At 39.4% G+C, this 22929-nt stretch overlaps 1 protein-coding gene across 1 annotated transcript in view; it reads right to left on the bottom strand.

The window, feature by feature from the left end:
• The window catches only part of SHROOM2 (shroom family member 2), a 126151-nt gene that overhangs the window by 61275 nt on the left and 41947 nt on the right, over nucleotides 1-22929 (bottom strand). The window contains exon 2 of the mRNA XM_071747800.1: nucleotides 10595-10746. Coding sequence (XP_071603901.1) covers nucleotides 10595-10746 — 152 coding nt within the window. The remainder of the gene's footprint in view (nucleotides 1-10594; nucleotides 10747-22929) is intronic.

Genomic DNA, 22929 nt, shown 5'->3' with positions numbered 1-22929 from the left:
AAAAACATGAGTTCTTCTGTATCCTTAAGGTTCACCCCAGGAGAATGAGAAAAAGAAATTTTCTTCTTATATAATGGCATCTATACTGAAGCCAGGTTTCCTCTAGGCTCACTGACCCACCACACTAAACACACAAATACACATTTTTATCAGCTGTGTGCTCTAAGACAGCAGCTGATTGCCAGGAGAAGGTGACTGCAGTGCAGCATGCTACACAACTGACAGACCCACACCCTGCACATGGAAAATGAAAACCCTTCCAAAGGTCAAAGGAGGATATGCTTGGAACTGCAAAGGAAATGCTGGAAGTATGGGGGATTAACAGAAATCCTCCCACTTCAAGTAGTAGGAGGAGAAGGTTGGCAAAAGGGTAAGAAGTGGTTGTTTACACAGGCATCCTTGGATTTTAATGAGAACTCTAGTTAAAACAGCATATGGCAGAATTACACAATTAGAAAAAAGTCCAATTGCTTCACTGTGTGAGCTTGCTGACAGTTAGCTGGCCTGTGGCTAAAACTTTCTTAGCCATATTGCAATATTCTGTCAATAAATGACTGCATATTATTTAACAGTGAGAGCTTTTATATATCACAGATGCAAAAGTAAATATCACAACTTTTTTTTTTTTTTTTTTTTTTTTTTTTTTTTTAAGTAATCTGAGTAAAACTAACCTAGTATGATCCCCTGCCTATCAATATTAACATACATGCATGTGTGCACATGCACACTCAGTCCAGAAAAAGACAGACTTTCATTTGATGGGTCACTTTTCTAACATTGTTTCTGAAAGAGTCAAAAAAGAGTTATTGTTATGTGAATGAGGATGAAAAGTCCAGCTGACAAATACTATTATATACTTGGTGATTTATGTGACAAAGTGGAGGAGTAAAATAAAGTGACAAAAATAACTTTCTCCTGAATTTACTGCAAATCCATCTTCACTCTATGTAACAGAAGAATCATTTGCATGGAGCTAGTGCTATTGAGATGCAGTCTGAAAAATTATCAGGATTACTTTGGTACAGCACTAAAAAAAAAAAAAAAAAAAAAAAAAAAAAAAGAAAAAAACCAGTTACAAAGCAGTATTTTAAAGAAAAGGAAAACTTGAACCTCAAAATATAGTTGGCTAATAGGATTTAAAATTTTCTTTCAAAAGCTTTTTGCAGTCCTAATGTGCAATCAGATACCAATGAGCTGTCCTGCTAGGCTGCATCCAGAAGAGAAAACAGCTTATACTGCCTTCACTATAATGACTGTTGAGCATGGCACTACATTTGCTGGAAAACAGCAAATAAGTAAATGAACAGTCACATAACTGCAATGAAAGCATTTATAAAACACTAGATGAAATTTCAAAAATAACCCTGAAAGGACTGGGATTATTACTGTGCTTATTTTACACATAGGATCCAAAGAGGGTGACCAGACAAATGCTGTGCACAAAGATTTCAGCATATCAAAGACCAGAGGCTTTAAAGTCAAGTATTTTGAGGTCTAAGACCCCTCTCACTCAAGGCCTTATCTCAAGTCTAAACCTGCCTCTCTCCATGACAGTCCAACCAAGTAAATAACCCCGGGTCATGACTCTAGTTGCTGCTGCATTACAGTGTAGAAGGCTAGAGAGTCTCCAGCCAACTTCACACACTTGCTATTAATGCAGACATGCTTATACAAGAGGAAACTGTAGGTTCATAGTTCAAAGGAAACCCCTACCTGCCACAATTTGAGCTTCCAGAAGGCTCTACCTCCTTACTAAAAAAAAAATCACTGCTTTGCAACTCAAAAACAGACCTAGTCAAGACTTACCTCCCCCTCCATCCCTCTTATCTCCAAAATCAGAAAACAACAATTCAGGGTGAAAAACTTTAACCAGGAACACACATAACAGTTTCACTGGGAAAGTTTTCCCAGATCCTTTTTTTCATTTGCTTTAAAAAGCAAAGATGTGGGGAGTAACCCACCCATCACTGAGAGCAGCACCACAGGAAAAGCAGCACCTGCATTCAGGCCTGTTGCTGAAGGTGCCTGCCTCAGTGTTTCCTCTGCCTGACTCTGGCTATCATGAAGACTTCACTCCTCACTGAGGCTTTGGGCCATCCTTCCTCAGGCCTATTGCTTTTTGACAAAATACAAAGAAATCCAGCAAAAGACGTGAACGCTCCATATGCATCCCCTCCCTTGAGATCTTCTGGGAAGCATGTTTGGGACACTTTTGTCTAGACTGACCTTCCACCACTACTAAAACATATCATCAGAAAAATAAACACCTTTAGTTTAAGAACACATCTGTAAGAAACCTTGCATGTTCTAAGGCAGAAATCTCTACATTACATATGTATTTCTGAAATCCTTTAGACGTCTTTTAATTAAAATAATAGCCACAAGAGAGCGCTGCAAGCAAAGGATTCAACCACAGGGGTAACTACAGACTTGAAGCCATTAAGAACTGAAAAAAATTAAAATGCATCTGTTGAGGTCAGGTAGTCTTATTTGCATATTTAAAAGAAGTCCTCAGACATTTAATTGCTATAGCTATGATCTTCAGAAGTCAGGAGAGAGATTCCAGGTGTCTCTTTTGAACATGAACGTAGAGACACGTTCATTTCCCTTTTTCTGTTTTCAAAGGGAGATTATCCAGCAATATTTAGATTTTAGGCACCTTTAAAATGACTCTTTGCAACTGAGACACCTGAAGTTAACAGGTAGTTTTCTGATATCCCTATATTTTTTTAAATAATATTTGTAATTCATAAAAATTCAATGCAGTGAGCTAAAACATCAAAACTGTGTTTGTGGCTTTGCTGTTTTAGGTATCCATGCACAAGAGTATCTGATTACCCTGTATTTCCTTCTTTCTTACCTTTATAAGAAAAACACTGAAAAACTACCACCACCAAAGTCAACCTATTTTCCTGGAGGCAGCAAATCGAACTGTAGCATTTTTTTCATGCAAAACAGGAGGAGTTCCTGTTTATGCATTTTCAAGCTTCTAGTATCTTATCATAAAAGGAAGTAACTCCCCAAAATGTATTCCTAAAAAACCCTTGACCTAGGATTTGACAAAAATAAATATAAAAATGTAACCATGTGCTTAACTTATGGACTTCTGGAGGGAGGTGCTCTGAAAGAAAGAAGTAATAAAAGCAACCTATTAATAATTCAGATACCTTAAAATGGCAAATCAAACCAGTATTTTGACAGGTAAGTTAGTCACAAGTTTGATGATACACGTATTTGTCTAATTCCCTAAATTTTAGCAAAGGAACATATCCTATCTTAAAAGCCTATTCTCACCTGCTAAAGATCTACACAGTAATAGCCTTTTGCCTCACTCTCCAGCCTAGCAAGACCTACAGAGTCTGCAGTATTGCTCTTTGCTTTCTCCTCCCACACACTGGGTAGCCAGCTGGTCTGACCTCCAATCTGTCAGTCACCCTGTGTCTGAAAATGGAGAAAACAGGAACACTGTACAACTGTAAACAGTGCTTCTTTTAAAAGAAGCTGTGGTAGATGGAGTATTACCTTGGCACAGAACAGCACAGCAGCTCCTTTCCTATCCCGTTTCCCTTCATTTGCATTTTGCATTCCTATCCCTCTCCTAGCCCAGTTGCAGTTTACAGAAAAATAAACTAAAGAGACCTACAAAGTTCTCTGCTTCAGTCTTGAAGGCTTGAAAACAAGTATCAACTCCTAGTGCCCTTAAAGAGTTCAGTCATTAACTTGGGCAAAACAGGATTTCACCACCACAGTTTGCTCCAGTTTTCCTTGTACCTCGGCCCAACTGTACAGGATGGAACAGCAATTTCATTTACAAATAAGACAGGCACTTTTGACAATGAGGTACTAAATTGTACAAGGTATTAAACCATCAATCTTCCTGCTTGCTAAATTCACAATAGACTACCATGATAAAACTTTCATATTTTGGAACCGTTTTTCTTTGCTCTGCCTTGGGGAACTAGACAGGCACATCTGGGTGTCTGAGATAAAGTGCTGATCTTGGGTACATTGTAGAAGCCACATAAATACTTTTTCCTCATCCTTATTTTGTGCCTATTCCACTACAACTTGGTAGATAGACAGCATTCAACTCCTGATGTCATTCTCTTACCTCAGTTTTTGCCATGATTTATCAGAATTCCTTTAATCCATAGTAGAGCATTTTTTCTAATGAGCACTTATCACCTGGAAGCATGTATGATGCTTCACTTATTTAAAAAAAAAAAAAAAAAAAAAATCTACAAAGACTGGTTCCAGCAGGGTTTAGTTTCAAATATTTTGGAAGTTACCACACTTTGTAAGTAAGATGCTAAAGAAATATACCTTTAACATAAATACAAAAAAGGCTTTATTCAGCAGTAAAGCTGAAGAAGAACACAGCCTCTGACAAGGCAAGTGCTAGCAACAGCAGAGAAATCAAAATACTCATGGAATTTTAGCTGTCTCACTCTGACTGAGGCAAAGGAGCAGGAGCAAAAGCAGAGCAGCCTTTGGACATGCTCACCACCACCACCTTTGCCCAGGGGGGAGGCACACAGCTGCCTACACTGGCCCAACATTCTGCCTTCAGCAAGAAGGAACTTGCTTTGTCCAGAAACAACGGATGTGTTTTGCCTCCCAAACACTCAACACCACGAGCTTACTGTTCAATAGATCCCCCAACCCAACCCAGGTTCCTCAGCAACCACACTCCAAATGCCAGCTGGTGTTGCTGTGCAGGTGTGGTGCATTCCCAGGTGACCCAAAAGCAGGAGTGAGGAACAAAAGAGTTTCTGCAGGCCCAGGGCATTTCGGGACAGCCCAGCTTTAGTTCACCTCATTCCTGGCCACACGACCACAGCCACAGGATGCAAATTATTGAGCCTCCATAAAGAACGCCACCATGAGCTAAAACGCTGCAAGTTTTCTTTGGGAAAGATATTTTGCTCTGACATGCCCTATGCCAGACCAGATCCTGGAGACATTACTATCCCCTGAGGCCCTTTCTTCCCCACCAGATGCCATCCTATAGTTCAGCTACCCACTTGCCAGCAAGGCTGCTCCAGGAGCCAGACCAAAGGACTGACTCCGATTTCATTTGTGACCTAGCAGAAATTTCCCCAGACTCTGGCTTTTTTAACTCTGTCCTTCCTCTGCCCTCAGCTGGACTAAAAGCATGAGGGTCATATAACCCTGTGGTGTGGTGGCTGTGCCTCTGTGCTAGACTTTGTTTTGCCAGGTGAGCCACTGTTATGCAGATGCAGCAGCAAGGACCATAAAATAATGGGTTTCTTGTGTGAGAGATAAGATGCAAATTTGTTCAGTTATTCAGTAACTACAGCTGAAACACTCTTTGCATTCTTGCCCTTTTAAGTGCTCATACTGCTAGAGTTAAGGCTTGAATTCAGAAATAATTTAAAAACATTTTTATAATCTTTTCAAGTTGGAAGGTATTACATGTATTGACCAACTGGAGCATAAAATCTCTACACTGAACGTGGTAGAATATTCAACATTGAAACTTAAAAAGTGTCCAAATTCTCAATCTCATCAGTCACTTAATCTTCAGGAGGTGAAATATGTAACCTAAAAGAAAATACTAGAAGGAGAACTGCAACACACTGAAACAGAAGTATGATTAGTGCTCTCCTGAAGTTGTAGATGTGCACTCCAAAGTCCTTGAGTACTGATTGAAAAATGCAACACTCTTAAAGTGCTTAAAAGCAACCCCAAACAATTCAGTATTCAAAAAATGTTTACAACACAGGCAAATGCATTCCTTCTACATGCAAAAAAAAAAAAAAAAAAAAAAGATTCATGACAAAAATACATTATTTACCTGGTCTTTAATAGATGGGGCTACAATTCTGTTTCAGTCAGGAGTCTGCAGAGATCTAAAGTATTATCAAACACACAAAAGAAATCCTCTGGCTGTTTGTGTGAAAGTACTACGTGAAATAAGTAAAACTTCAGACCTCCAAAACTTAGAAGGCTCATCTGTTTCCCCCTCTCACAAAAGGGGCTACAGTTTCCACCACTTATATTGACAATCACTAGTGGAAAGTAGTTTTAAGAATAAATCCACTACCTTAGTAGAAAGTTCTAGTGAAATCCTCTAAGCACTTGTATACTTTTTCATCCTCAGTCTTATGAGTGATCTCACTAAATTGTATGGGACTACTCATGCTCACAATTAACCATTTTGACAAGTGCTTGCAAGACTTAAGAAAAAAAAAAAAAAAAGCCCTAAAACCCAGTCATGACTCACAGGTTGTTACAGTCTGTTGCATATTCCATTCCACAAAAAAGCAACACTGCTCAAAATTGGTAATTACTTCACAAAACTGAACATGGTTGTCAAAAGTAGCCCTTTAAATAAGCATTTTCAAATTACATAGGATACATTTTTCCTACGAGGAAATATTTATGCCCTTCCTAGTATTTAAAACATCAAACAAACAGAGTAACAACAAACCTTGTAACATCTATTGTATTTTTCTTTCTGTTATTCAAGTTTTCAAGGGTGGATTTTTTAAGAAGTAAATTATGAAAGTCACCACAAGATGAGAACACATCTGTCACAACATACGTATTGAGAGAGTCCTGATAGTTGTGCAAGACAAACATCCAAACTCTTTGAAATGAGGGACAACACACCACTATCTGAAGGAACTGAAGGTTCTGTTCACCTCAGGTGTTCGTGTGTCACCAACAGCATGAATCAAATCGTTTTAATGCAACTAAGAAGCTGGCAAGGTGGACAGAAAATCAGGAAACAGAAGTGAGTTTTAGATGTACATCTAAATAATGTAATTATTTACATATAAGACAGCTGGCACAAGAAACATCTTAGCACCTGGGTGGTATTGCTAGTGTAAGGGTGAAGGGAACGCAATGTCAATCTGACACTGTTCCCACATTGGTTAAATAACTCTGCCCACAGGCAGCCAGAGAAAATGGTCCTCTTTAGGGCGCTTCCAAGGAGTAATCTGTTGAAGATGACAGTGCACGCTCCTTTTGCTGCATCCTCTCCTCCCATTATTGGCACAGGATCACAAAGCTGAAGGAGGAGGAGGAGCAGCACAGGAAAGGCCTTGCCAGCCACAGGTTTGCCCATGGAGGAAGGCCAGGGGCATGTCTGAGAGGTAGGGGAGCTCCATGCTGGTCAGCTTCTGCTGTGGACCCCCACTAAGCACACACAAACAGAGTGACTTTGCTGCATTAAACACACCTTCATGGAGAGATCCTGCAGGGATTGCTAGGCAGTCCTTGAAACACAGAACATTCACCCCAAGGGCTCTTGAAGCAGGCCTGAAGGTGCTGTATACTTTGCACATCAATTTATGCTGGTGCTTATCTGGTTCCTGCTGTCCCCCTGTGAGCCATGGTAGCTGCCATGGTGGTTCTTTCACCAAAGGAGAGAAACAGAAGCCACAACCTGGTGATGCTCTGTCACACATCATGACACATGGCCCCTTCTCCTCTCCATCACAAGACTCACATGGCAGCAGGGGCTGGTGGGCATCCCATCTGGCACACATTTAAAAACAGCCATCCTGATAAGAAGAGAAGTGTGGGGCTACAGAAACACACTGACCCTTTCTCCTGCCTGGCTACCACCGCTGAACAACACCAGGCCCTTGAGAAACTTTTTGTCACAGTCATGAGTTAATTATTGAGAATGAAGCATATTACTATGGCAAACTTTTTCCCTTGGTCTTGGCTGTATATCAGCCTCCCAAACCAAAAATTGCATGCCCTAATGCTTCCCAGGTACAGAAACAGTTCAAGAAAAAATCAGGATGTGGCATTACTGCACAAAGGAGTAACTTTTCTGGAGGAATTTGACATGCATACAGTTCTCAGCAGTGACAAATAAACACTGAGCTTCCTGTATTAATTCTACTGACACTAATAGGAAGAAAGTTCTCTGCTTTCCAGAAATTTTTAAGTTATTTTTCTACTTCATTATAGTTTTAACAAAAGTTTGCTTTTCCACTTCTGGTTCAGTTTAGAAACAGATACCACAAACAACCCTAGGGATAAAAAGATCGACACAAAATCTAGATCTTGGCATCCCAAGCTCTCACAGATAGCAAGGACAAAAATTATTCAAACAAATAATCTTTTAACCTTCACGATGGAGCTGCTGAACTTAAAACTGTTAGTCTTAGTTTGGGTTTCAGATTATCACATCAACAGCCACAGGGAATAAAATGTTAATTCAATGCTATACATGCATCACAGTGCTAGACAGGAACACAGGACAAGCAGGCAAAAAGATGCTAAGATGACTTACAGATCAATACTTCATCTTATATATAATTCAATGAAAGGGAATTGAGAGACTATCCCAGTCTCCCCAGAGAACAGCAAGGGTGGATCTAAAGAAGACTGAAATAGTCTAAAAATGCTTAGGCAGCCATTTCAAGATTGCTGTAATTAATTAAAGTGCAGACTGCCTCTGAAAAGTGGTGGTCCTATCCAGATGAAAACCTACTTCCTGAAGTAATTCTGCAGTCAGATCAGTTCCCTGATCCAATTCAATCCAGACCTGCGGGAGTGCTCATACAAAGACTGAACAACTGGTTTGCTTCAAGACAGGGCTGTTTAAAGAACTTATAAAAATTCAGCCTAAGATTTAGGGCAAACAGAGCAAAACAATACTGTTGTTCAAACCATAACTTCTGGGAGAAAGCATGCAACAAGGCTTTTATAAAAACCTGCATCATTTGAACTTCCAACAGGAAAAGAAAAGCTATTTCAGCAACAGACAGTAGTGCATGAGAACAAGTTGGCCAAGAACAAAATGAGACTGGGTGTTAAAAGGTTTCTGACTGTCAAAGGACTGATGTCCTAAGGCAACTTTCCAAGAGAAAGAGCAAAGTTGAAAAAACACAGACAAAACCCCTAGCTAATTTCATTCAGTAGGTTTTATGAAATTTTATCTAATATTATGCAGGCTTGTCAATGACCCAAAAAAAGGCTCTTGCCTCCTTTGGGAGCTATGGAAATCTTTGTGAATTCAAGACAAAAATGTTTTCCTTAACAACGGCCACTATTTCAGCCTTTTGGCTAGAAAAGCTATGTTGCTTTTGCCCATTGAGCATGTGCTAGGTCAGGAAAAAGAGGAGGGATGAGAACCAAACTGCATGCAGGCATGCATAGCAATGGGGCTCTGTTGCCTGCAGAGAATGGCCACAAATTCCCAGCAGCACATCAGTGCTTGATTAGCCATATGAAAGTTCTCCAAAATCACATGTGTGTGAAGTGGAGTACTTGTAAATTACACAAATGGCACAGCTGTGTCTCTTATGAGAGTATTTCTGCATGAAACTTTCTGCCATTTCCAACAATAATCACAGTTCAGATTCTGAGCAAGTTACTGTCATAAAACTGAAAAGCCCCAAGAAAGACAGAATCTTTCCACTTGGTCTGAAGCTTTTCATAGTAATTAAGACTTGCTGTTTTGGCAAATTCTTCAATGCCTATAAAATTTCTCAACCCTGAAGTTCTCCCTTTCTGTGACAAAAACAGCTGATGAAACCACTGCTAACAAAAGTGCTTTTACTGGAACAGTTAGTGCAAGTGGAAACTGCTGAACACCAACAGGATTTATAATAGTTGTGAATGCACTTTATTCTGCATTTATTAGCTTTATTGCTACAAAAATTTTGGGACACTTTTCAGAAGGAGCTATTCACGAGGACATAAACTATCACCTGTGAAAGAGAATCAGGTTCCCATAATTTCATCTGTCAAAAACAACTTCTTAAGCCAAAGGTGAAAAGAATGCTGTTGTACCTCTCTTCTGTATCAGTACTGTTTAACAAACAACAGTCCTTATTTAGCCTCAAATAGTGGTTATATTTATAGACTGGATAATTATATCTGTTAAATTCTCAGCATTTTCTATGTCGTGACAACACTATTTTTTTATTCTAACAAAGATACCCAAAACTCTCACATGAAAGACTGGTTGGTATAAACTGATAAAAGTAGTTCACTAGAAAGCTCCAACTGATGAAAGTAGAAAACAAATGAGAAAGATGCTGTTGTTCATTTTTCCTGGCTTAAATTTTTTTGGAAGTTACAAGATTTAACCTGTTCAAGTATTTGCTCACTTTTCTCAAAATTGTTTTATGAAAATTGTTTTTAATTCAAGTTAATAAAAAAAGTGTGAACTTAGATGTGGCAAGTCAAAAGGACAAAATAAGAAGTTTCCAAATTAAAAAGAGTTCTGTTTTGATAAACTGTTCCAGTTTTCCCCCTTCACTACTAACTAACTGGAAGTACTCTTGAGCCAAACCACATAAGAAATGCTTGAGACCTCAAATATTCTCACCGAGTGGGAAAACACAGAAGAGTCCTGACTCATCACATCACAACAGTATTGAGAGAATATTGCCTCAGTTTTTGCTCTGACCATTATGGTACCTCTGCCCATGTCCTTTTCCATAAAGGGTTTGTGTTCAAGGAGGAGGTGTCCACCTAACATGGACATTAATAACACTGAATGGAAGTCATTATCTTGCCAAGTCCTGGCAAATTTAGTTGCCCAGTACTTTACAGCTTGGAACACATTTGACCTGCCAGCTGAATGACACAAGCTTACCTTTTTACTACAAGCTTCAGTGTCTTGTGAGAACCTTTCACCAGACAAATTGCTTCTTGTCGGAAGCCGGAGAGGCCCACATCATTGATACCAACAATTTCATCCCCTGCCAGCAACTTGTCCACAGCTGCAGCTTTGCTCCCATCTTCAATCTGAAGAAAAAAAAAATGTATCAAATGGTAGAATTACTAAGGTTGCATAGAGCCACCTTTAAATTAATAAGCTTTCAAAACTGGCTTCATACAAGAATTAATACAATAATTGTTTACAGTACACATTCAAGACACATTCAAAAACACTATAAAGAAAGAGTAATGCCATGGAGATAGGAAAAAATGGATGGGTGAAACCTCAGAAAACTAGAGATCTTGATGGAAATTTGGTAGTCAAAAGCACCTGTGATCCTAAGCTCTGTTCAACAGTGTACAGGTAATCATACTTGCAAACAGAGCTTTGGGCAGGCATCTTACAAAATTGGTTCTCCAGAGAGGGCAATCAATATTATTAATCATACCATCAGTAACATTAGCCACACAGCCCAAAAAATCTGCCATGCAATGAAACTCCAACATATTGTAAACAAGCTTATCAAGAAAATAATGTGGTTTTCATAAGGCACATAACATCTAGGAAAATATCTGAGAACATAGAATCTGTACAGATACCTAACAGCTCCACCTAGAAGTAGAGCTGATGATCTGAGAACCAAGGAAGAAAAACAAAGTGTCACACTGCTGAAGAACACAGCAACAGTAAGGAAAATTACTTTGCCCCCATAGACATCACTGAATTTTTACATAAATGTTCACAACATGTGGCAAAACATGCACAAGATAAATTATAGGGCAATTCCCACCCCAATGAAGTTAAAAACCACATTATGAGTTATCCATTTTCAAAATTTAAAACAAATCTCAGAAGCCTGATCAACCAGACTAGCAAGTATGAACAGTTTGAACTGATTTCAAATCAGTCTTACAAGGATGCCATGAGGTTATGCAGGGAGAAAATCAGAAGGGCCAAAGCCTTTTAATCTAGCTACTGCTATCAAAGACTATTAAACTGTACATTAGCAATAAAAGGAGGGGTAAAGAGAATCTCTATCCTTTGTTGGATGCAGGGGGAAATATAGTGACAAAGGATAAGGAAAAAAGTGAAGTACTTATGCCTTTTTTGCCTCAGTCTTTAGTAGTAAGACAAATTGTTTTCTGGGTACCCAGCCCCCTGAGCTGGAAAACAAGGACAGGGAGTATATTGATGCCCCCATAATCCCAGGGGAAATTGCTTGCAATCTGATGCACCACTTAGATGTACACAAGTCTATGGGGCTGGATGGGATCCACCCAAGGGTACTGAGGGAGATGGTGGGAGGTCTCACCCTGCCACCTTCCATCACTTATGAGCAGTCCTGGCTAATTGAGGAGGTCTCAGTTGACTGCAGACAGATGTGATGCCCATCTACACAAAGGGTTGGAAAGAGGATCCAGGAAACTCCAGGCCTGTCAGTCAGACCTTGGTGCCATCACACAGCATGTAAAGGACAACAAGGCTACCAGGCCAAGTCAGCATGGGTTTATGAAAGGGCAAGTCCTGCTTGACTGACTTGATCTTCTGATACCTGCTTAGTGGATGAGGAGAAAGCTGTGGATGTTGTCCATCTCGACTTCAGCAAAGCTCCTTGACACCATTTCCCACAGCATTCTCTTAGAGAAAGTGGCTGCTCACAGCCTGGGTGGGTATACCCACTGCTGAGTAAAACACCAGCTGCATGGCCAGGGCTAAAGAGCTGTGGTGAATGGATTTAAATCCAGATGGTGGGAAATGGTGTTGCCAAGAGCTCAGTGTTGGGGCCTGTACTCTTTAACATCTTTATCAGTGATGTAGAGAGGGGCATTGACTGTACTCTCTGCAAGTTTGCAGATGACACCGCGTTGGGTGGGAGTGTTGATCTGCTTTGGGGTAGAAAGTTCTACAGGGGGAGCCTGGAGAAAAGAAGGCTGAGGGAAGACCTTATCACTCTCTACAACCACCTGAAGGATGGGTGTTTGTCCCTCTCCCCACGTAACAAGCAATAAGACAAGAGGAAATGGCCAGGGGAGGTTTAGTTTGGATATTAGGAAAAATTTCTTCACTGAAAGGGTTGTCAAACATTGGAACAGGCTGCCCAGGGAAGTGGCTGAGTCACCATCCCTGCAGGTACTTAAATGCCAAGTAGTTGTGGTGCTTAGGGACATGGTTTAGTGGTGGGCTTGGCAGTGCTAGACTGACAGTGATCAGTACAGGCAGTCAGTCTCACCTCTGTGTCTGACAGCATCATGGAGACTCTGCTAAGGCACAGGGAAAACATGGAGGTGGTTGGTGGCAAGCAATGTGGCTTCACCAAGGGCAAATCATGCCTGAAAAACTTGGTGGCCTTTTATGATGGGCTCATGTCAGTGGACAAAGAAAGAGTAACTGACATCATCTACCTGGACTTGTGGCAAAGCATTTGACACTGTCCTGCACAACATCCTGGTCTCTGCATTGGACAGATATGGATTTGATAACAAATCACTCAGTGGATAAGGAATTGGAGGCATGGTCACACTAGTGCTCAACAGCTTGACGTCGAAATGGACAACAGTGATGAGTGGTGTTCCTCAGGGGTCAGTACTGGGACCTGTGCTGTTAACATCTTTGTTGAAGACATGGACAGTGGAATTGAGTGCAGCCTCATCAAGTTCACTTATGACACCAAGATGTGTGGTGTGTCTGACACACTGGAGGGAAGGGAGGCCATCCAGAGGGACCCTGACAGGCTTGAGAGTTGGGCCCATGCCAACTCAATGAAGTTTAACAAGGCCAAGTGCAAGGTCCTGCATCTGGGCTGGGGCAATCCCAAACACAAATACATTTCTGGGGCTCCCAACACAGAAAGGAGCTGGGTGAGCAAGTTCAGAGGAAGGCCACAAAGATGCTCAGAGTGCTGGAGTATCTCTCCTATGAAGACAGGCTGAGAGAGAAGAAAGAGCTGTTCAGCCTGAAGAACAGGAGGCTCCAGAGAGAACTTACGGCAGCCTTCCAATACCTGAAGGGGCCTACAGGAAAGCTGTGGTAGGGCTTTTTACACAGGTATGTAGGGATGGGACAGGGGCTAATAGTTTTAAGCTAAAAGAGGTGAGATTTAGGTTAGACATTAGGAAGAAATTCTTTAGTGTGAAGGTGGTGAAATACCAGCACAGTTTGTGCAGGGGATTGTGGATGCCCCCTCCCTGGAATTGTTCAAGCCCAGGTTGGGGCTTCAAGGAATGTGATCTAGTGGAAGGGTGTCCCTGCCCATGCAGGGGAGTTGGAACGAGATGATCTTTAAGGTCCCTTTCAATCAAAACCATTCTGCTTCTAGGATCAAAGGTCTTTTTAAACTTGGTTCTTTAATTCCAAATACAGCTGCAAGTGCTGAACACTTTGCCATTCAAGCCCTTGGCTTTCTCAGTTCCTTCCCCTCTCATTTGCTGCCAGTGCAGCCTCTGGCTTCTGAGTTGCTTGGGCTCATGCTCTATGCATTCAACTTTATTCCTCCCTCATTTGCTCACTCTCCATGTACCACCTGTTCTTGTAGATTTGACACTGTCTTCAACCAAATACTTTCATTAATGTCTTAATTATATTTTGAATTGACTACAGTATCTCTGAGTCCCATATTATTAAATGCCAGTGAACTTACAAAGAATAATTTCTTGTAATTGCCCCAACTGCAGAAAGTTTAATAAAGAACTGCCATCTTCTGAGGCACCAGAGTCAATCAACAACAAGATAAATCCAGAGGTAATCTAATGTTATGAATTTTGAAGCTCACACCGCAGTTCTTCGGAACATTGCAGCAACAAAAGCATAAATTAAATAACCTAATAAAAAAAGCTATAGCTCTTGATGAAAGTACATTGGAATGAACTCATACACCGCAGCAATCTCATCACAGACACATAAAAGCTCTCTTTATGCAAGTTTCAGACAAATTTTCTTATAACAAAAGTCAGACCTGTAAGTCTAAGCCCAAAAGAATGCCATTAAGAATGCTTGGTCTTGCATCCAATTCTAAACTGCTCATTAATAATACTAATGATAGAATCCAACAACTTTATTTTCAGGCCTTATCTTAATAAATGCACAGATAATTAAAGACAGAGCAAGTCTCTACATCTTGATCCATCTAGCTCTCAAGATATCACATGCCCTGTGACCTGCTTGCATGTTCTCTGAACACTAAGAATTTACCAGAACACTGAATTATCACTGCAAATATTCAGTGAGGCTGACAACAAGGGAGCAGCAGGAGAAACTGCATATATGCAAGTAAAGATTTGAAATTCAGAGATGTCAAATACAGAGTGGCTGCCATAGGAGGGACCCTGAAGTCAGGCACAGCTGAAAAAGAACATATAGGCTGGGACTCGTGTACCTGAAGTCACCTAAACTGCAATTCTTTCCAGTGTTCAGAGGTTTTCTGCTTCCTTACTAAATAAATGCATTTGGAGGTGTGAAGCCCAGTAGGTTAGAAAAGAAGTACAAAAAAACGAACCAAAGTCAGCTGAATCACTGTCATTGTAGGGAAAAGGGCAAATAGAGGTGAGAAAATTTTTAAAAATTGCAGGAAAAATATCTTGATAGAGGAGAAGACATTTTAAACTCCAAAATGAAGATGCCAACCAGTAGCAGCCCTAATGTCCTGAGCAAGGCATTTGCCTAATGATGGTGTGAGAAGCCTCTGGACACCAGCACCTGGGCCTGAAGACTCAATAGGGTCATACTGCCTCTGGATACAATCTTTTGTATTAAAAAAAAAAAAAAAAAAGAAAAAAAAAAGAAAAAAAAAGAAAAATATGATGTCTCCTAGGGTTTCAAGGAATGTTCATTGTTCTCAGTAAGCATGTTTGTTTTTTCTTCAGGCTGGCAATGCACTGACGGCAGGGAGTATCCAGTTACCCCCTCTGAGTTTCATTTCAGCAGGGAGACTACACATTCCACACAGTGCAAGAAGCTTTCCAAAGAGACTCTGGCTGTTCAAAACAACATTAATCAAAAATACTTCAAAAAATATTTTAGAAAACAAAAAACTAAGCACGAAGTTGGAGCTGTCCTCATGAAAACCACAGGTGGCTTTATTTAATATCTTGCCTTCAGTTTAGCTGCAGCTAGGGAGAATAAAAATTACCCATCCGTTCACAGTACAGTCATCCTGAGTTGAACAAATTGAAACATTAACCTTTTGTACCCAGATCCCCAAATGACTGTATGAATATGATTCTACTTCACAATGCACTTCCAAGTGGAAATGGGAAAGTTAGCTACACAGGAAAAATAAAATTTCCTCAGTTACACTACAATTCCTTTAATTTTAAGGACTGAAAAAAGGCATTAGGCTTTGCACACCTCTGAAGAAACACAGCCAAAAAAAATCCATGAGGATAAGACCTCTTTGAAAATATTGCCCTGCTAACCTCCTCCTCTGCTCAGACTTTGACGGTACTATTCCAGCTTCTCCTTCACATATTCTTTCCTGTTTACTGGTCTTACCATTTACTGTTTTTATTTATTCACTCCTTGAGAAACTTTTCATCTCATCAGACCTCCACTAGAAGTGTACATCCTAACCAAAATGTTTATGTATTTTAGAACTGGCAAATACACTTCAAAATTTTTCACAACAACTTTTCACACCTCAAACATGAATGTATTTCAGTCACCCATTCAGCTATCCTATGCTGTGCTCAGGATTTAAACCCAAGCTTTAAGTCCATATTATTTATCTAATTATCACCCATTTCTTTCTGAATTTCAGATGCCCAGAAAAACTAATCCAGCAGCTGAAAATAACATCTTTAAAATGCAGAGGAAGGTTTTAGAATGAAGTCTTTGAACAGCAGTCAACAAGAAGAGATCTGCCTCAGTCAGGCAGATGCAATGGGACATAACCCTGAATCACCCCCCTGCTCGGCCTGGAGTACTTGCAGGACTCAAATGCCCATGCAGTGTATGTCTTAACATTTTTATAGCAAGGATAGGAAACAAAAGACACATATTCACACTGCCTACCGTGGATGACTGAAGAGTTCTATAAAAGCCCTCAAACCATGCTTTTCATATGTATGAAAAGAATCCTTCCCCTCTTACTATGCTAAGTTAATAAGTGTAAACATCATGACTTCATATCCTAAGCAGGGATGTTGATATTGCTACTAAAAAAGTGTTTTCAAAGGGAGATGAAAAGGATGTTTGTTGACAAAAAGCATCTGTTTAGCCAGTCTCCAACTCTCACCCTACTGTCCCTGATGACCTCCCTATGGACAAGAGCAAAGGCAAACTCTGGGATCTCTGCATCACAGAGTACTGGAGCCACAGACTTCTGCTGTCATAACAATATCTAGTTTAATTGCTCAAATTTATTTTTCCTTAAGAAATACCATATCCACAAAACAGCAAGAGACACTGATGTAAGATGCAGATAACGGGACGGAAAAAAAAAATAAAGTGATTGAAAAAAATAACACATCTAAATCCGGTATGTGAAATTCTTCCTGTGAAAGGGAGAGAGCCTTGAAATGGGGGGAAGAGTTGAGCAGTGGAGAAAAGTCTAACAGCTAGATACACAAACACATTCAAAGGACACTTACAAGTCTGTCACAAAAGGGAAAATAATGGCCTCTATTTGCAGCTTTAAAATACCACAGTGTTGATGGGGAGCACCACTTCTAGAATGTGACCCCTTCACTTCTGTGTTTATCAGGTCTGACGCTTTACTTAAAATACCCACATTCTTCTATAGGCACCTGTATAAACAAGCAGGAGACAGGTTGGGGAAATGCTGTGTCACACATGAGATCTAGCTTTGTTTACAATGATGACAGTTTCTTGTCCATGCTCTCTTTGGGACAGGGTGGGAGACGGGATGGAAATTCAAACCCAGAGACAAACACAGGAAAAAACAGTGCCATTTATCAGTACTCTGCTATCAGCTGTGATAAACTATCATAATTCACTTCTTGTACAGTCAAGAAATGATTCTGTGGTTGGTTGTCTCATAAGCACCTAATATGGATTTTTTCCACAGAACAACTTTTGCATGAGATCTTCAGAGTAAGTAAAATGTAGGAAGTGTCAATTATTTTGATTTGCACAGAGTTAAAGAAAGGAGAAATACCACTACAGTTCAAGCCTGGCATTTGGGTAGCTTTAAGGAATCAGCACAGAGCAACAGAACTGACCTCACTGCAGCTACACATTCTGCAGATGCAGTCCTGAGTGGCAAGGGCTGTGTTCACCAGCAAGACTCGTGGCTCACACTGAAGCTGTTCTATTTAGAGTGGGTGTATATATGCAAGGCATCTCCCACAGGCATGCACTCACTAGAAGCTGGGAAAGGCAACCACATTCTACTTTACATCCTCTATCATATCTCTCCCTTTTGATTTAGCACGCAAGACACTGAAGAGACTGCTGGAAGGACACCTGGCAGGGAACTCTATCCTTTTACAGATGGACTCAGAAGCATAAATTGAAACAAGGTCCAAAATTGTGCAGAATGTCTGCAGCAAAACAACAAACTCCACACAAACCTTTGGGTCACTGGAGGGTACCCGTAATGCTGAACCACCCCTCCCCACAGACTTCCAAGTCCAACAACCAACATGAATCAGCCATCATAAACTTTAAGGAACGCTGTAAAAGAAAAGAAAGCTTAACAATGTGCTACCAGCTTGTAGCATCTGTGCCTGTGGGGTGCTACCTAATACTTATTAACTCTGCAGTCACTGCACTTCTATCAGGCAGTGTATTTACTACGTTTGTGACACTACCTTAACAGAGAAGCCAGAGCTTCCCTTTCACTTAGTATCATCATTTTACAGCCAACCACCTGTCCATATTTGCTCTTCCCCATATTATGTTTAAACATCACAGCAAACAGCACTGAATTATAGGAACATTTAGGCCAGAGTAATGTATTTCCCTAACAGCAACATTTCTGTCAACAGGTGGCTCTGAAAAATCAATTTGGAAACACTTTTTTAAACAGTAGAGTTCAGTAACAGGACACAATCTATCACAGCCATTTCATATTGCTCCTTATATGGGGTATTGAAACATCTTAATATTGGCCTAGCACGCTTTTTTCTTTTTTTTAAATAACGTTTTTTTTGCTGTTTGGTTGTTGTTTTTTTGGGGTTTTTTTGTTTCTTTGTTTTAAAGAAAAACATCGTACTTTGAAAAGCTGTCACTTAAAGTCCTTTAAGTATTCACTAAATTTCCCTAGTTGTGTCCAGTGCACTGTTTTTATTAAGTGCTAGCTGTCACTTCAGCAAAACCAGGCTATTTTTGTGGGAACTTATTACAGCTGTAAAAACTGACTCCAGGTGGAAGCCTAAAAGTTCAGTGTTCCTCAAACCACGAACTTTTTTTATAAAAGGTATGGTAAAATACCCACCATTTCCCTTTTTAAAAATTCATATATGCACATAAATTGATTTAATTGGTTATCCCAGCCTGGGTTCAAGACAATAACTATCATTAAACTGTGAAAAGACATTTTTTATTATAAATCATCAGTTACTATTTCTAAGAGAATACCATTCTAAGAGAATACCATTAACTTATCTGTTAAAATCATACGGTTCTTATGAGCTCTGCAAATTGAAGACAAACTCAAACATTTTAAGTAAAAAATTTAATGAATCTTTGCCCCACCCAATAAACTAGTATTAACAATTCCCAGATGAAAAGTATCAGGAAGACAGACTTCACATTGATTTGTTTTAAAACCTGAATGATAGGTGTTTATTTTTAAAGGGTTTTTTTCACTGCTTCAATAACTGAGGTTGGAAACATTTCATTACTTCTGAGCACTTGTACTAGAATTTAAAAACCAAAAAAACAACCTAAAGAAAAGATAAAAACAAAACCTAAAAACCACCTTAATGTTTTTATAAAGCATAAAGCTAGTTTTTCAGAAAAAGGAAGGTGGGGTTGCTTAGAGTCAGGGATGGGTTTTTTGCTCTTAGTATCTCAGCTTTGCTAGACACATTTTATGATTTAAAAAAAAAATAATTTGCTTTTACCATAAGATCTATCACAATAGGATGTAGAAGCATTCCCAAAAGCACAACCCACACCAGCAGGCCTGTGTATATTCCACAGAGCAACTGAATAGGTACAGTCCTGGAGGATCTTTCTATGCAAGAGCCCCTCCAGAGCAGAACCAGTCCAGCAGGGAACCTTCCCAGACCTTACAGTTCTGACAGCCCCAGGCAAGGATGAAGCAAAAATGGACTCATCTTACCTGGATTAAGAAAAAAGACTAGAGTGGAAAAGATGGAGACACTGAAAGCAGGGGAGGTGGAAGAAACCTGCTGTCAGTGCTGATCCTGAACCTGGAGAACCTCACTCCTGTTCTTCACTCACACCAATGTAACACACACAAAGCATAGCTCAAATTTTGATTTTTGTTTTTTGGTAGCATCTCATCAACATCTAGACACCATCCCACTGATTTTATTTAGTACAGCAATCATCCAGATAAGCTTTATGTCTTATTCAATAATTACTGAGAAAAAACTCCCATTTGCTTTTAGCCAACTCTTTGTTTTTGCATTTTACAGAAGCTGAGAGCATCCAACTGAGGAATCCACCTGAATGTATTGATCTTACACTGTTCTTAAACATACCTTCCTATCCTTTTCCCAGCCTGTATAAGAAAGGAGTACTACAGGGGAAAAAAAAAACAACGAAACAAAAAAAACCCCAGAGCAACCCGAAGACCAAAAGAGAACTTCTTTCTCTATTTGCAGTTTACTTATATTGACAAGCCTTCTACCAGAGAGGTTTGAAAGGGTTAGTTTATCTGTATTTAGTCATGTAATTTTACTTATGGATGATTATATATGTATAAGGTATGTATGTAATCTCTGCAGTTAACATTGAGCGTTTTTATACCATTTTTGTACTTTCAGCTACTATGAACAATTACAAGAATGGTTAAAAAAAAAGAGGTTATGCATAGAAACAACTCTTGGTTTATCTTTTCAAACTGATAACAGGAACAGACTTCTAAGAGGAAAAATACGACCTGACAAAGCAATCTTTATGATCATAAGGTTCAAGGCTTTTTACTTTGCAACTACCCTACACTTCCAAAAAGGTTGTCTTATCTTCCTGCCTTCCTGTCCATCCTAGGAAAATAATGTCACAGCTTGCCAATGTGCCCTTGACAATAACATTCTGAATGCAATCCAACAGCCTGTAAAACCACTGTGTAACTAGGGAAAGGGTAGAACTTACTGACAAATCAAAGAAGAGAAGAAAAAAAAAAAAGGTGTGTGTCTGTATGGTCATGGTCATGTAGACACGGCTGTGGCATTAATTACAAAGGAAAAGTCTGGTTCATGAACTTACAGTTTGTGAAGAACTCTGACATGCCTCAAAGAAGACACTGAAAGATCTAGTGGATTACAACAGAGTACTTGCTGAAAATAAATTTCACCTATTTCATTCAATCAGTATAAATGTAACCTTTTATATAAAATGTAAGTTGCATCTATTCCTATGTCACAGACTGCTGTGGGTTCCAAAAAAAAAAAAACCAAAACAAAAACAAACCACAAAACAAAAACCAAAAAACCCACAAAAAAACAGTTCTAGACACAGATAGCACTGATTAAAACTCATCAACAGAAAAAAAAAAAAAATTCACTTTCTGCTCGTTTCAAAAACCTCTGTGATGCATCCTGTCAAAAGCCACAGCAATTTTACAAACAGCATTAGGTTTCTATTTGAAATACTTTCAATCGGCCCATTATTAACAGAATACCTTACCAACTCATACCATCATTAGGTTATAGTCACATCTGCTATTTGGGATCTTCCATTTTTGCCATAGCACAGATGCTAGTTTTTCATACAGTGAGAAAATATAAAAATCCCCCATAATTATTGTAAGTATCAACTTAAAATATCAATTCCTGAAAACTTGATTTTATCACAAAAGTAAAAGTAATTTTCAATAGCTACTGCTGAAATATACGTTACACTCTGTCACATGGTGCAGTAAGCAGAACATGTTAATGTCTAAGCAATGTTACGTGTCTAGCTGATACAAGGATTAATGAGAACAACCTGCTTTTATAATAACAAATAGCAATGTCTTCCACAAGAACTATCCTTTGCAGTATTAGTGAACTTTTTTTCTTTAAAGTCTCATTAAGGTGCTGCATTTAAAATGCCTTATTTGTTGACTCCTTTACATATTCCTCTACAGAGAAAAAAACCCCCAAAACAACACAAACAACACACATCCAAAAAAAGGGTCAGGCTTTTTCTAACATTTGAGGGGTTTAGAACTTGACAACAGACTTTGTTCTTTTCATTAACGTTTGCTCTCTGTTCAGAATTGATATTCAGGCTCACAGAACACCCAAATTACAGACTGACCTGTTCCTTTGCTACTGTGTTCCTCAGCAATTCCAATATTTAAAGCCAAGTTCAAATTATAAAACTCACTTCTTCCTCCCTCAAACCAGTGTAAAAATCAGCAACAAATCCTAAAGTTATATTAAGTTATCATCATATAATTTATACAGCCCCTTCTACTACATACATAAGTACATATATAAGTATGTAGTACTTCAAACTGAATAGATGCAGATATCTGCTGTCTCCCACGTTTCTGTTACGCTCTCTGCAATGTCAATTCTGCTTAAAGCAGCTAAAAGCAATAAAAAAACCTTAAAGCTTAAAGCAATAAAAACTCGGAAGCTAGAGGGATGACCCTCAAGCAGACAAAAATTAGCATTATTATAGAAACAAAAAAGGTCTGGATAACCTTGCCCTTAGTTTCTGTTCTTATTTATTAGTGTCCCAGTAAAGGAAGAGAGTTTCGCCCACTCCACTTTCACCCAGAATTCAAACATGGAAAGATGAAGAAAACAAGCACTAAAACCAGCATTAAATATATCTTTCTAGAGCAGAAACTGCAATGCAAAATTGCTTCTAAAATTAGCAAAGTTCACAAAACTGGCTGCTGAAGGAACTGCGTAGCAGCTTCTGCCCAAGCTGTTGTCAACTTGCAGTATCTGAACTCACTGGTATGGTCAGAACCAGAGGGGCTCAGAGAGGCAGACTGCTAATACAATTAATGTAAATCTCTCAAGATGCCACAGTAATAAAAGCCTGTCAATAAAAAGCCTACCTACCGGTGGTTTTATGCAGTTTATTGACAAGATTATACAGTACTCACCTACCTAGGGCATATAGTCATCTGAGCAGGTCACGAAACAGTCACATAGCTAGAAATAAGCACCAATACCTTA

The sequence above is a fragment of the Heliangelus exortis genome, chromosome 1 (assembly GCF_036169615.1).
Source record: "Heliangelus exortis chromosome 1, bHelExo1.hap1, whole genome shotgun sequence".
Lineage (NCBI taxonomy): Eukaryota > Metazoa > Chordata > Aves > Apodiformes > Trochilidae > Heliangelus > Heliangelus exortis.
Note: the sequence above shows the minus strand (reverse complement) of the source record. Positions and strands in the feature narration are given on the sequence as shown.